General features: G+C 35.6%; 4 protein-coding genes across 5 annotated transcripts; 1 reads left to right on the top strand and 3 right to left on the bottom strand.

Annotated features, from left to right (window-relative positions):
- Window positions 1-404: 404 nt before the first annotated feature.
- LOC106176468 (uncharacterized) lies at window positions 405-2,566 on the bottom strand. Its single transcript, XM_013558861.3, has 4 exons — window positions 2,389-2,566; window positions 2,045-2,099; window positions 1,554-1,702; window positions 405-1,076 (listed from the first exon to the last, which is right to left on the bottom strand). The coding sequence occupies exons 1-4, from the start codon at window positions 2,564-2,566 to the stop codon at window positions 1,033-1,035; spliced, it is 426 nt and encodes a 141-aa protein (XP_013414315.2). The 3' UTR covers window positions 405-1,032.
- An 8-nt stretch (window positions 2,567-2,574) lies between these two features.
- On the top strand, window positions 2,575-4,903 carry LOC106176069 (nucleoredoxin-like protein 2). 2 transcript variants are annotated; one of them, XM_087010029.1, is made up of 3 exons: window positions 2,575-2,699; window positions 3,339-3,655; window positions 4,303-4,903. In XM_087010029.1, the coding sequence occupies exons 2-3, from the start codon at window positions 3,339-3,341 to the stop codon at window positions 4,526-4,528; spliced, it is 543 nt and encodes a 180-aa protein (XP_086866155.1). In that variant the 5' UTR covers window positions 2,575-2,699; the 3' UTR covers window positions 4,529-4,903. The 2 variants fall into 2 exon arrangements, with proteins under 2 accessions (XP_086866155.1, XP_086866157.1); XM_087010031.1 differs by lacking the exon at window positions 2,575-2,699 and adding an exon at window positions 2,849-3,041.
- Window positions 4,904-5,495: 592 nt separating this feature from the next.
- Window positions 5,496-9,068, bottom strand: LOC106176464 (glutathione peroxidase-like). Its single transcript, XM_087010019.1, has 6 exons — window positions 8,878-9,068; window positions 8,248-8,348; window positions 7,601-7,748; window positions 7,055-7,200; window positions 6,640-6,724; window positions 5,496-6,363 (listed from the first exon to the last, which is right to left on the bottom strand). The coding sequence occupies exons 1-6, from the start codon at window positions 8,995-8,997 to the stop codon at window positions 6,331-6,333; spliced, it is 633 nt and encodes a 210-aa protein (XP_086866145.1). The 5' UTR covers window positions 8,998-9,068; the 3' UTR covers window positions 5,496-6,330.
- A 1,661-nt stretch (window positions 9,069-10,729) lies between these two features.
- LOC147763837 (uncharacterized) lies at window positions 10,730-12,552 on the bottom strand. The gene is made up of 2 exons (XM_087010008.1): window positions 11,443-12,552; window positions 10,730-11,235 (listed from the first exon to the last, which is right to left on the bottom strand). Exons 1-2 carry the CDS (start codon window positions 12,028-12,030, stop codon window positions 10,762-10,764), a joined length of 1,062 nt encoding a protein of 353 aa, XP_086866134.1. The 5' UTR covers window positions 12,031-12,552; the 3' UTR covers window positions 10,730-10,761.
- Between the last annotated feature and the right edge of the window lie 780 nt (window positions 12,553-13,332).

Here is a 13,332-nt window from a genome sequence, read left to right as displayed (position 1 = left end):
GCCACTGAATTCATGGATTTTGTCTAATTACTTTTGATGCCTCAAGACATTATGATTTTTTGTTTAACATTTAAAGTCCTATTCCATTTTTGCTGTGATTCATCAGTTCATGGTTGTTAAAATAGTAGAATGTTTATTTCAGCAGGCTGATATTTAAAATGTGTTTGTGTTCATTTATTTTTAGTGATTGCAATATGATGTTAAGTATATTTTCTGTACAACAAATAATGTCTCTAAGCCTGACTAAACTCGTAGTACACATCATCAGGGTTATTCTTCTAGTTATTTTGTGTACTCTATTTATTATTTATTACTGGAAAATATTTTGCATGCTTAGTACTAGATTTTGATTTTGTGCCCATCCCCCCAAATTTTTTTCATGGCAGATGACAATAAAAGTCACATAATCTTGAAATATGTTTGCTGTTTTTAATCAGTATCTTAAATTATACAGTAAATAAAGCTGTGTTAATAAAATTGAATATCATTTGAAATAATTAAAAAATTGGATAATTATGGGACAATTTACACCCCCTTGACAAATCAAGGGTTCGTGTAAACCACACACTCGTCCTAAGTGTAAGGGAGAGACATCTCAGACACCAAAATGTTGTAGAGGGCTGGTGAACTTACCAAAGTTTAGAGCAAAAGATTTACTGTCACTTCAATAGCAAACTGGCACAAGAAATGGGAATGCGAATAGCAAAGCAAAAGTAACACTGGTGTCAGGAAAAACTTTTAAACCATAATCTCTCTGAAAAACGATAATTCTTCACATGCCAGATAAAATGCACATGTTAAATATTGTTCAGTCTGATATTTGCTGCCATTGGTTTGAAACACACCCAACCTACTGACTTCACTGCATAGAAATAAACTCAACAGTCATCACATTACTGTTGTGTCTGTACCAACTCCCTGAAGGAACAAATATACATATAACTTTTACATTTTAGATCTTTGGATTCAGTCTCACTACAGCACGAAATCTGGTTTCTATGATTCACTGTAGTTAAGGTTGGGTTATCTTCCTCAATCTATATCTATGAGCTCAGTCACAAATATAAGAGTTGCACCTGAAATGAGGAATGCCTTCATGTTAATACAAGAGAGCAATAATTATAAAATGTCAATAATAAAACTAATTAAACATCCTGCAATTAGGATGAATGATGGTAAATAAAAATACAGATTTTATAAAAGATTCTAATAATATGCGCACATATAAGTCGTAGAAAAAAAGTACAGTGAAAATGTATCCATCTCTTAAAAAGTAAATATGAAAATATGTATTTACTGTGTGATATATTGAGTCAACTTTGAACTAGTTCTCATTATTCTGACTTAAACATTACACAAAACAAAACTTATGTATAAATTCTAAGTTACAACAGTTTCTTCAAACAACAGCTAAAACCTGATGACAGTGTCTGGTCAAACATTAAGATATTCCTGGCAAGTGAAAATAAGTACGAATTTAAGCAGTTGCTTGAAGAAACCATTACTGTAACTCTGAAGACACTCATTGCGAAGATGTGGAGATCTCAACTTGCCTCCTGGTATTTTAGGTGGAGAGCCTTGGTCGCCGTATCCTTTTTCAGGAGGAATGGTCAATCTCCTCTTCTCTCCAATGCACATGCCTTTGATGCCAATGTCCCAACCTTTTATAACTTGACCTTTTCCAATAGTGAAAGCAAATGGACTAGAACAAAATAATTTTTTTTTCTTTAAAAGAAAGAAATTAGGAAAAGAAAAACATGGATATTATTGCATTACAGTCACTGTTTAGCATGTGAAGAAAATATTTGTGAAATACTGTGAATTAATGGTACTTTGCCAATAACTTTCAGTGGTTTAAGAAAATTTACTTTTGTTTGAAATGAAAACGCATGTATAAAAAATTCAAAAACTGTGAGTACATTTTACTGTTGGCAACAGCAACTACTAGTAGCACTAGTATATAGCACCTAGCTGGTATAAGACTGGGTGGGGGCACATATTTTATGTAAAAATTGATTGATTGATATAAAATTAACTGCCATACCTTTTTCTACTGTAGCTAGAACCAAATTCTGTCCCGTCCTCTAACGTGCCTCTATCTAAGAAAACAAAACAACATCATTTTACCAGAACTGGTTACTAAAAATTCACCTGTTAACAGTGTAAGTTAATCATTCAGTAAAAAATTCCTTCCTAAATATTCATTAAATTAAAATCACAATTTAAACAGTGCTGATGAAAAAAACCTTGTTACAGTAAATGACACAATGAACTGAAAAATACGGCAAAAAATCAATATAGGCTGTGTATATATATCCTTGTTGCAATGCAATAGGCAGTGAAGGCGCGCAGGGAACGTTAATCTAGTAAAGAACCACCTATACTTACAATGAATTTTAAGTTGATCTCCGTCCTGTACAGAAAAATCGCACGTTTCGGGAATTTTTAGCCTTTCTACTTTGACTCCATCTACTTCAAAAGCCTCAATTTCTCCACATACACCCAAAAACAACAAATAAAATATGTAAACAAAAACGCACATTGCGAACCTGCAGGAAGAGCCCATATTGATTGGAGGTTTAACGATAGAGGGAGCTGACAGGCACTTGTACAGCACAACTTACAAGAGGTGCAAAACAACAATAAGCAGAAAGGTTTTTTCGTTACATGACTTTTGTGTGCTGAAATGAAGTGTAAAGGTGATTTGAAATTCCTTACACAAATAAGTAAAGTGTGAAATTGTCTGTTTCCACACGTACTGCAATAACGTTGATGATACTGTATCTAAGGTAAACAACCGCCAATGCATGCTGCACTGTGGTTAATTCGTGAACTGTACCGGGTAGTTGAAAATTCTGTTTGTGGTGTACAGTTATCTCATGCACTAACCAGTGATACAACGTTGTTCAATATTCTTGCTAAACAAACCTTCGCAAACAGTCTGAACAAGAACAGTTCCACTTAAAATGTGCCCTTTCATGAGTTAGAAAACCAAGAAGTTGTCAAGTTCTTGAGAAAACGTACTGTATCAAGTACTGCAGGTAGCACATTAATTGGAGGAGCTAACGTTTATATCATTACAAGTAATTTCTTGTTGAAACCAAATGTAGTTCAATCCCAGTCTGTTGTCCAACCAGAAAGACCAGTTTTAAAATATGACATTTTGACCACAGATATACTCAGTATGATATACAATGTACTAACATTACATACTGTAATGCCTTTTATAATATAATTTAAGTTTAAAATTCCATGGGAATATATATATACAGTAAACCCTATAAGGTTCACATTTAGTTATTACAATGTACTTGCAATTGATTCATTAAAAATTACAGATGGCATCAGAAGAGCAAGAACAAATCCTGGAAATATTCCGTGGCAAGGATCTAATATCAAGACAGAACCTCAAAGTGAAAGCAGATGAAGCATTGCAGTGCCGAGTAGTTGGTTTATATTTCTCAGCACACTGGTGTCCACCTTGCAGAATGTTCACTCCCAAGCTGGCAGAAATATATGCAGAACTGAAACGCAGGAACGCTCCCTTTGAAGTTGTGTATCTCTCTTGTGATCGGAGTGAAGATCAAATGCAGATGTACATGAAGGAATCTCATGGAGATTGGCTGGCTTTGCCTTTTGGTGATCCGTTAATTGAGTAGGTTCTTTTTCAAATTTCTTAATTAAATGCATTGTGCTTGTGGATTTTAACATCATATGAAACATTCGACAATTACAAAGACATTAAAGTTACTTGTTGCAGTTGTTTAAGTCAGTGAATTCCCATAAGTAACACATTTCCATAGATTTTTAGATCGATCTATCCCTGTGGGGAGTCTCACTAGATTACTGTCAGCTTGGCCGGCTTAAGCGTCTGTCCCGCCTACTAAAAGCTGTAAGGGGGTAATTAACTATGGTGCCCCCTCGGCTGACTGCAATTTAGCGTGAACCCCCAGGGAGTTAGGTCGATCTAAAACTTAATCTTTAGATCGATCTAAATCTCTGGGAAAGCACCCTAAGTCAAAGTTGTAAAATGCATGTTCAATAGATCATTTCAGAATGAAATGGTTATTTGAGTGATGAACTCAAATAAAAATATATGTAATCTAATTCAACATGAAATTTCATCAAATGTTTTAAGACAGCTCTGATGTTTTACATGTAAGATAGACAGTAGATTTAACCATTTTAAACACCGTAATGTTTTAAATGCTGGAATTGTTAGCTTTTTAAAAAAAAGTTAAAACAGTAAAACCATATTTTCAAATAATCTGTGTGATTATCGTGTTGACTATCTCCCAACAGAGAGCTGAAAACCAAGTACAAGATCAATGCTGTCCCCAAGCTGATTATCCTCAAGCCAGATGGAGAGGTTGTCACAGAGAGAGGGCGGGCAGAGGTGGAGGAGAAAGGGGTGGCAGGTTTCAGGAACTGGGCTACTATAGCACACACAGGGGAGGTTTTACCTAAACACCTTATCAAAAGTACAAGTACAGACGACGAAAAGGAAGAGACAGAAAGTGGTTCATAACTGCATCCAATTTTATGAAATCCTGACCATAAATTTATCTAAAGGAAAGAGGCAGGAGATATTAAGAGTATATGTAACAGGCCCATCGCCAGGGAGGGGGATGTTCGAATGAACCATCTTTGTTCCCAGAAAAAAGTCTTTTCGGGTAAAATTTGTTCTAGGTTCATAAAGATTTCACAGAAAAAGGTCCACTTTTTCAGAAAAAGAACCCCCCTTTGAAATTGCTTTTTATGGGCCTGTGTACCGATAACAAAACCTTGATGAGTGCTTGCATCAGCCAATTACTCTCTATCTACTTGTATATACATTTATATTTGTGTGTACTTGTAGTACAAATGTACATGTACCCCAGAATGTAAATGTGGTTTTAACGAGTCATCAAGTTTTGTTGTTTAGCACCAGGACCTAACCTGTAGGTATATTTAGAAGGGGTTTTAAGGGGATCTGTTCAAAAGAACTGCCCCTTTGGTCAGAAAAGGTCCACTCAGAGTCAAAATTTTATCAAGGTTCTATGTCATTTCTCATGTTCGGACAACTCTTTCTACATATATTAATAAATGGTTGAAAAGGACCACTTTTCAGAAAAAAGAAAAAAGCCCCCCCTCCTTTAAAATGGTCGTTTACAGGCCTGAGGACCTCTGTCATATTTAAAATATAATAGGCTCATTAGCAGGAAAGCCACCTTGCATCTGAAGGTCTTTTATAGGGTTCTGTCATTTTATCAGAGACTCATTGACAAATGCAAAAAAACGAACAGATATGGTGTCTATAGACAGAACAAAAACAGAATGCCATTTAAAGTGACCATTTAAATGGTTTAAAAACCCTCATATCATGGAGATGCTCTTGCTCATTTCAACATCCAGCCAGTTCATGAGCCAAGACTTCTAGAACCTGGGATATCTGAAGTCTCATTTCATCCCATCATATTGGTACATGTTTCTATTGAAAGTAAAACAGAGAAACACAAATTTTGTAAACATTTATTTAATGAGCTCAAACAAGCTTATATATATTTATATTATTTTACATCTACTCAATCTTGTTCATGATACATGTAGCTGTATTCAAAAAAAATATAATGTAGATTTGTGTTTTAGCATACTTTTCAAATATCACTTACTAGTACATGGTCTTTCTAAGTTTTTCTTTGGATATTTAAAAAACAAAACAAAATGGACAGGTACCAACTAAAACAATTTTAATTTTATTCACCTCATTACAGTAAACAAAGTGGGAACAGATAAAAACTGAAGGTTTATGCAATAATTTTTTAATGAAAAATAAATAAATAAATTTTATTAAATGAAAGCTTTATGATGGGAAATGTTTCATCTTCCATTTATTTATAAAATACTTTAAATCAAGTCTAATCTAAATGCTGGTATCTTATTTTTAAAGCATGACATATACACTGTAAGTGTAAATATAGCATAACAAAATACAAAAAGTCTGATCAAACAATTATCAATGCAATAGGATTGAGCACATTCGTCATCCTTGTGGACCATGTCAAAGTACATCTGTCTTGTCTCAGTCACTGGCCAGAGGAGTTGCATGCCATAGCATCAGGCTAACCCACCATTACCTGGTTTCAGGTGTAGCCGTCATATATCTCTGCCAGTGATGTCAACCTCAAGACGTAATTCAAGATTGTCCACTGGGATAAAACTGCTGTTTTTTTTTCTTTTTTTTTTAATATAAATGTTTCTTTTCATTTATTGAAAAAAAAAATGATTATGGGATGATATTTTTGGTACTCAGTCTCTGGAAGTCATGGATGGCTTCTTTGGAATCTTTTTCTAAAAGTATTCATCAAAATCTTTCTCCACTGTCTGAAATTTTAAAGTCATATATCACAGAAAGTGCTCTACAAACCCCAACAACACTGTTTCAGCACTAGCTAAACCAACTACTTAAAACTTATTTTAGAAATATAAATAAAAACAATATTCTAAACATAAACAAAACTTACCAATTTAAAAGCTTCACTGACATCACTGAATTTCAACCTAAATTAGCTCTTCCTTTTCGAAACCAAAACTTGATCAACAATAATGATGCGAGTGGCTTTAGTTGTGTGAATGATCACATTATTTATCATAACTTACAAAAGGTTCTGTGTTAGGAGCATATCTTTTCACTGGCTGGCCTTTCTTATCCACTAGAAATTTTGTAAAATTCCACTTGATTGCACTGAAAAAAGTAAAAACGATGTTTAAAATATAACTTTTAACGAGCCAGCTAAAGCCAACACACAACAGATATACTACAAAAACTCTAAAAAATGTCTCATAGAAAACAACAGACTCTACCACCAACTTCATACATGTATGTAATTTTATTTATTAAAACACACACAAATGCAAACAGTTCACCCACTTCACACGACAAAAAGAGCCTACTATTAGGTCCCATTCCCAAAGACAGTCTACAAAGATATCCAACAGTAAGTGGAGTACAGAAGAGTTGCTCCGATCTATGGTAATGGGGTCTTAGATTTAAATGCTTTTTTTGTATTCATACTCAATCAGAGTTCCTCCTTGCTTGTGCTTGAGATACTTCCACAGTGGATCTGCATCACCCCCATTGACTTTGATCTTGGAAAACATGTCAAACTGCACGTCATATTTTTCAACAAACTTCTTGATCTCTGCTTCAGTACCTGGTTCCTTGAAATAAAAAAAAAGAAGTTACTCTCAATTTTTCTTATATATATTGGAAAATATTACATGAAAGAATTAAAATTTATTTCAAATGATCATTTGCCAAATATATTATATCACATTTATTCAAGACCTGTGCAAAACCATTCATTCAGTGCCAATAATATATAAAAGAATCCGATTCATTACAGAATTGCAGATTATGATTGTCACATTCTCTAATCAACTACATGTAATATATTTAATTAGAATTACACCTAATGTATCAGAATTGCATACTATAATCTATTTTGTTTATATTAAATTAGCAAGAATAAACAGCACAATTATAATTTCCAGAATGTATACAATATCTACCAATATATATTGATACTGAATATCATTTGACACTCATTTGTCATCCTACCTGCCCGCCAAACTGGTTGCAGGGGAACCCCAGGATGCGAAGACCCTTCGACTCAGCGTATTTGGCATGCAGACTTTGCAGCTGAGTGTAGTTCTTCGCGGTGAAACCTCACTGAGAGGCAACATTAACTATAAGAACCACATGGTCCCTGTAAGTATAATATACATGAACCTACGGTATTCCTACTAAATTTTTACCCAAGATTGATCACAGAAAAAATGGGTAAATGACTCAGTTTTCACAAACAAAATTATTCCAAAGTTCCACTGGTCTGAAAATTCAACATACAAAGAGTTCAATTGTCTGACAGCTCTCAAGGTGCACTATGAAACTATCGTACTAGGTAATTTAATTAAGACTAACTTTACAGGGACTCTCACTGAATGCAATCTGATTAAAAGATTAACATGCACCCTCCAGGCATTGAGTACGTAGAATACAGAAAAGCTGGTGTTTATACAAGTACATTGGAAACATGGGGAGGGATGTTAGTCAGTTAATCTGATTGCAATTTAGCAAGAGTCTCAATCAATGATTCCTTAGCCAATAAACCTTTGGACCAATGAATGTCCAAACCTATTAATCTTCCCATCTATCTTGACACACCCACATGCTAAATAAAATGCACTCTACAGTACAGTACTTACTTATATTTTTCAAGGGAAACGTCATTCCCATCTATGTCTTTGACAGTAAACTCGTATATGGAGCCTGCCTTCTTCCACCAATCTTTCTCTTTAGCATCAGCCTGTGAATCAAATACTCATGTTTAAATTAATTTACATACTGTATCATCTTTTTTATGTCGCTGACAAACCTTCACTGACATAACATGTTGGCTACAAGAACGGGTAAAACAAAGGGTATTTCTAACTGCCCACCTAAACCACTCCCAGTGCGCGCACAAAACACACACACTTAAATCCGCAAATTTGCTCAAGTGCCCGGCACTTTCATTTTGATCGCTTATTTTGTTCCATTAAAACACAATGTATCTTTAATGTAACACTGGCCCCTAGTCATACTATGCATACTGAGGCAACCTCAGTGACAACGACATAACAAAATTCTTCACGTCAAGGAATGGGAATAGAAGTAAAGACTTGCATGATCACTAATTAGTCATATATGAAAATACATGTATGATCGACGTCGACTTCAATGTCACTTCCTTCAGATATTACAATTATTCTTAGAACTTGCACACCCCGCATGTGAAGGTGACAGCCCATCCATGCTATAAGAAGTGGCAGACAAATTTATGCAACTGACCCTACCATTGCAGCAAAACCTCTGGGGTGAAATGCTCCAACGACCTTCTGATGCGTACCTGTCCCCTTCAACAGTTTACTTATCGATGTGAGTGGCCTACTCAATGACCCCATAACGTGATCCATACAACCTCGTTGCAGCACTGTATAGGCTTAGGGCTTACACTGACAGCGAGACCCTTTACAGGAGAGAATTTTACATAACATTGGTTATCCTGTGAATTCAGTTTCGAATCTCTTTACACTTTACAAACATATTTTCACAGCACCATTCATCCTATATTAATTTAGTAATATTAAATTATGAAATTGGCAAAAATGAAAAATGATTCATCTACGACTTGCAAAATCTCGGACAATATACTCTGCGAAAATAAAACCATTAGACTAACAACTCTACATAAGCAAGATGACACGAGAGTGACGAGACGCATTCTATTCGGATCTATGGGTACACCCAGCCTGACCTTGCAGATTGGGCAATTTTATTTATTCATGTTTTTTTACACAAACGCGTAACGACCATTGCGACCATGACACACCAAAAATTTATAAAAATGTCGAACTCAAAATTCTCAACAAGTAAATACAATTATTTTCCCTTTGTTAAATAGCTTAAATTAATTTCGTTTTTGGTCTCGAAATCAAAGACAAGCTTTGGCAAATATTAAAGTTAAATGGATAATAACTGTTCATTTTGGCCAAAAATGAATTTTCCCGGAGTAAACAACAATTTCCCCATACTTACCAGTGGTTAACGAATCCATTTATACATTCAAAGTTAGTCCCTGTTTTTTTTTTTTTTTTTTTTTTTTTTTTTTTTTCTAAAAAGTCTGGTTTTATGTGATAATCTCTTAAGAGGTTATTACAGAGTATAGCCATCTACAGAGGTCAGAGGTCTGATGACAAGCTCAGATATCAGAATAATAGCTATTACAGCCGTTATTGTGGTAAAACAGAATATATTTTATTTCTATGAGTTGTTTACAATGTTTTTATTGCGAAATACAGATCTCTACGAAGTTACTATCCCTTTAGCAATCAGTTTTAAATATTTTAAATTGTCTCAACGACTTTGAAGAGAAAAATGCCAATAACCACAGCCAATGAAATATGAAAAGTAAGGCTTCGTTCACATGCAATGTCTATTTTCTAAATTCTATTTTCTATTTGCGGCATGTCTTATGATCACGGTCTGTGCACTGAATATCCCGCCGCGTAATTACTGGCAGCGCGAGCCAGTTACTATAAGTTACTATAAGTTGCATCTGTAGCCAAGCCATTGGCGCTCGTTTTAAAATGGGTTTTGGTGCTCTACCTTATTCTCAGTTGGCTCTACAATAGTTCGAAAAGTGTCTGGGCCATCTAGACCGGGTGTGGCGAAACCGAGGGTCCCTGTTACCGACATTTAACATTTCTCTTTTCCTCTTTTTTAATTTGTGTAATTCTTTATCATCACACATTAGACGGACGCTCGATGAAATTTCTCTGACCTTTGCGCGTTAAGCTTAGGCTGAGTGCTATGGTTTTTAAAAAATCTCGAAAGAAGCAACTAAGCTAATACGGCCTCTCTAACTATAAACACTCATTTTTACCCCAAAAGAAATTTCAGGGTTTGCAGAACAGCTGGGAGTCGGTATGTGAATTTTAATTTAATGTTCATACCTGAAAAAAAAATGCTGAAATACACAACACAAACGTATGATGCCTGTATGGCATTCACAGATTTTACTAACAGCGCACAACTGTGGCATACAACACTAACTTGCATAGGTTCACATTCAATAAAGCGCTAACTTACTGTCAACGTGGGATACTTTTGTATCCAATATATATATATATATATATATATATATATATATATATATATATATATGTGCAAAAAGTATACTAAAGAATTACTTTGCTTTTGTCCACTTTCACTAACTGGAAGATACGTTCACATGCGACACCGGCTGTTTTTTCACCAAATATGTTCATTTTATTTAATCTGTAATGTTCCATTAGACGCTGAACAGCCGCATAGTGTTTTTTCTGGGCCCCAACACAAGCGGGATCCCACGTCCAGTCAGAGAATTCAAAATTGAAGAGATTTCTATGAATGCTGCTTTTATTAAAATACCTGCAGTGCCCAGGACAGACGTCAAACCCACCAGAGTGACAAATTCCTTCTAGGAGAGCTTGGGGATAGTAACTGTTTAAATTGTACGGAGGCAGTAAAACTTCCCTCCTTGGAGGTGTGTGATACCGCCAGTGGATTGCTGTTCTCGCAACAGGTGCGCGTTCTTCAACTGTAAAGTTATCATGATAGAATTTCAACGGCATTCTTCCTTCGCTTTCTTTCTTCAACTTTCCACTCGGGCGCTTTTGAATATAAAAATTGTATTCATTACGATGAAACGTGAATATATACTGGCACATCACATTGAACTGTGAAAAGATGCCTGTGACTGTGGACTCTTTGAATAATTCATTAAATGTTTTATTGTGTCGTTTTTCGAGGTAATGTCGCAGTTCAACAATGTGCTCAACTTTCACAATGACAGGGAAATACGCCATACACTTCATTACCTCTGATGTGCCAAATAGATTCTTTGTTTTCCAGGCAACCCCTTTCCACCAGTCACTAAGAAAACTTCCATAAACTCCAATGACTACAGGTTTACCGTTTTGGAAGAGATCTTCTGGTGTGACAGTTGATATGAATAAAGTATCCGTATCCACAAAACCAATGTATTCAGCGTTAGTGTAATTCTCCGGGTAAAACATCGACCATTGCTGTCGATCGTGTCCGTGGTTGTTGTAGGTTTCCGGAGAAGGATTTTCATAGAAAACTTTCGGGTAAGGGTACCTGTTACGCAGTTCCTCTCCAAAAAGATGATCATTTTTGGTCTCGTTATCCAATACAACTATCAGTCGAATATCTTTCGGCCAGAAAAGCTTCATACTAGGAGTAAGTATTGTGTCATAGATTTCCTTTTTGGCCGAACACATGCGAACGAAGACCTCAAAGCTTGGGACATTTGTCCATGGATTAGCAGTACCCATTATATAACTGCGCAGTACCAGGGTAACATGAACCGGCAGTAGCTTGATCCACAGTAAAATACATATCAGGGAAGTGAAGATGACACCCAAGGTTATGCGTATGCAATTCATATCTGCTCGCAAGGTAACGGACTGAGCTTCTTGGTGAAATGGTGGCTGTTCACGTGTTCTATGAATATATCTCGGGCACCTGTCACACGAGTCTTTAGACCGAAATATGGTCTTAACTTTTAGACCAAAATGTTTGTCTGCTTTTAGGCAAGGTTAAATAGTAGTAGTCGAATCAAATGATTATTGCGCCTGCTTTTTGACAAAGCCATGGACATATTTCAGGCCTATACTTACTTTAGTGGTCTACCAGAAATTCATCTTGAAAAAAGTAGACCAAACTTTTAGCCATTTTCGGGCTAAAGCTCCTAAGTGCAACCAGTCCAAAGAATCGTTTCGAAGAGAAGCACACGTCACTCAAGTGAGCCAGCAAAAGGAATTGTCGTATTACACACAAACAAAGATCATCGTTATCTCACCCGAAGGCAAAAAGTTGAAAACTGTTCACTTATGAAAGTAGTACAAATCTTGATGCGCTACTTCAAGTTTATTTAATCTCACAACTTGGATATTTCAACATAGATATACAAATAGAACAACTTAGGGTGGCCATCTTGTAGGAAAGATTTTGTTTTGACAGTTGATTTGTCAGTGGGATTATGGTTACGGTAATGGTATAGGGTTATGGTATATTTACTCATATCAAACTGTATCATGTATTTATCTATTTATTTGTGTAATAGTATTTTATGATCACTTATGTTAGGCTATGTAGCTTGATAATACCATGTACATTGTGGTTTATATCAATAAAGTTCTTCTTCTCCATTTTACCATCAGTGACTTTCAAAACTTCGGTAAACTATGAAAGACAAGAGTCTGACTGAATTTTTTTCTTCCAAACTTTCAAAAGTAAGGACTTACCTGTACGGAAAGAAATAATATAACGTAGAATGACAATAACAAAAACTGTCTGTAAATACAAATAAAATAAACTGTTGTTAAAAATTGCGATTTATAATGAAAATAAGAATATTATATAAATTTGAACAAAGTGCGAAAAATAGCATGTTAGAAAAAGGAAGGTTGGAAACGATGCAACAGGCGTGATAAGGAGGTTAAACCCCCTTTACACTGGACGGCGTCCTTTCTGCGTCCTTTGTGCGAGTATGAACTGCAGGCCTACCCAACTACCAGACTCGGCACCTAAGGATCCTGAATTAACCGGCATGTCGGACCACACTACCCGTTTACAAGGGGTGTGTCAGAACACCGACAGGATGAGCCCACGCTCGGCTGTCACCTTGATTGGATAGTAAACGATTGTCGTAAAATCGCTATATGATTTTTAAACCGGGTGCATAA

This window comes from Lingula anatina, chromosome 1 (genome assembly GCF_051362555.1).
Source record: "Lingula anatina isolate TDL-2025a chromosome 1, LinAna3.0, whole genome shotgun sequence".
Lineage (NCBI taxonomy): Eukaryota > Metazoa > Brachiopoda > Lingulata > Lingulida > Lingulidae > Lingula > Lingula anatina.
This window is presented reverse-complemented; position numbering and strand designations above follow the sequence as displayed.

Coding starts and splice junctions, on each gene's coding strand:
- LOC106176468 (XM_013558861.3), bottom strand. CDS start 2,566: ATGGGCTCTTCCTGCAGGTTCGCAATGTGCGTTTTTGTTTACATATTT. Junction 2,100..2,388: donor AGATCAACTTAAAATTCATT/GTAAGTATAGGT, acceptor TTGTTTTCTTAG/ATAGAGGCACGTTAGAGGAC. Junction 1,077..1,553: donor TCCACCTAAAATACCAGGAG/GCAAGTTGAGAT, acceptor TCCTCATTTCAG/GTGCAACTCTTATATTTGTG.
- LOC106176069 (XM_087010029.1), top strand. CDS start 3,339: ATGGCATCAGAAGAGCAAGAACAAATCCTGGAAATATTCCGTGGCAAG. Junction 3,656..4,302: donor TTTGGTGATCCGTTAATTGA/GTAGGTTCTTTT, acceptor ATCTCCCAACAG/AGAGCTGAAAACCAAGTACA.
- LOC147763837 (XM_087010008.1), bottom strand. CDS start 12,030: ATGAATTGCATACGCATAACCTTGGGTGTCATCTTCACTTCCCTGATA. Junction 11,236..11,442: donor ATCTATTTGGCACATCAGAG/GTAATGAAGTGT, acceptor TATATTCAAAAG/CGCCCGAGTGGAAAGTTGAA.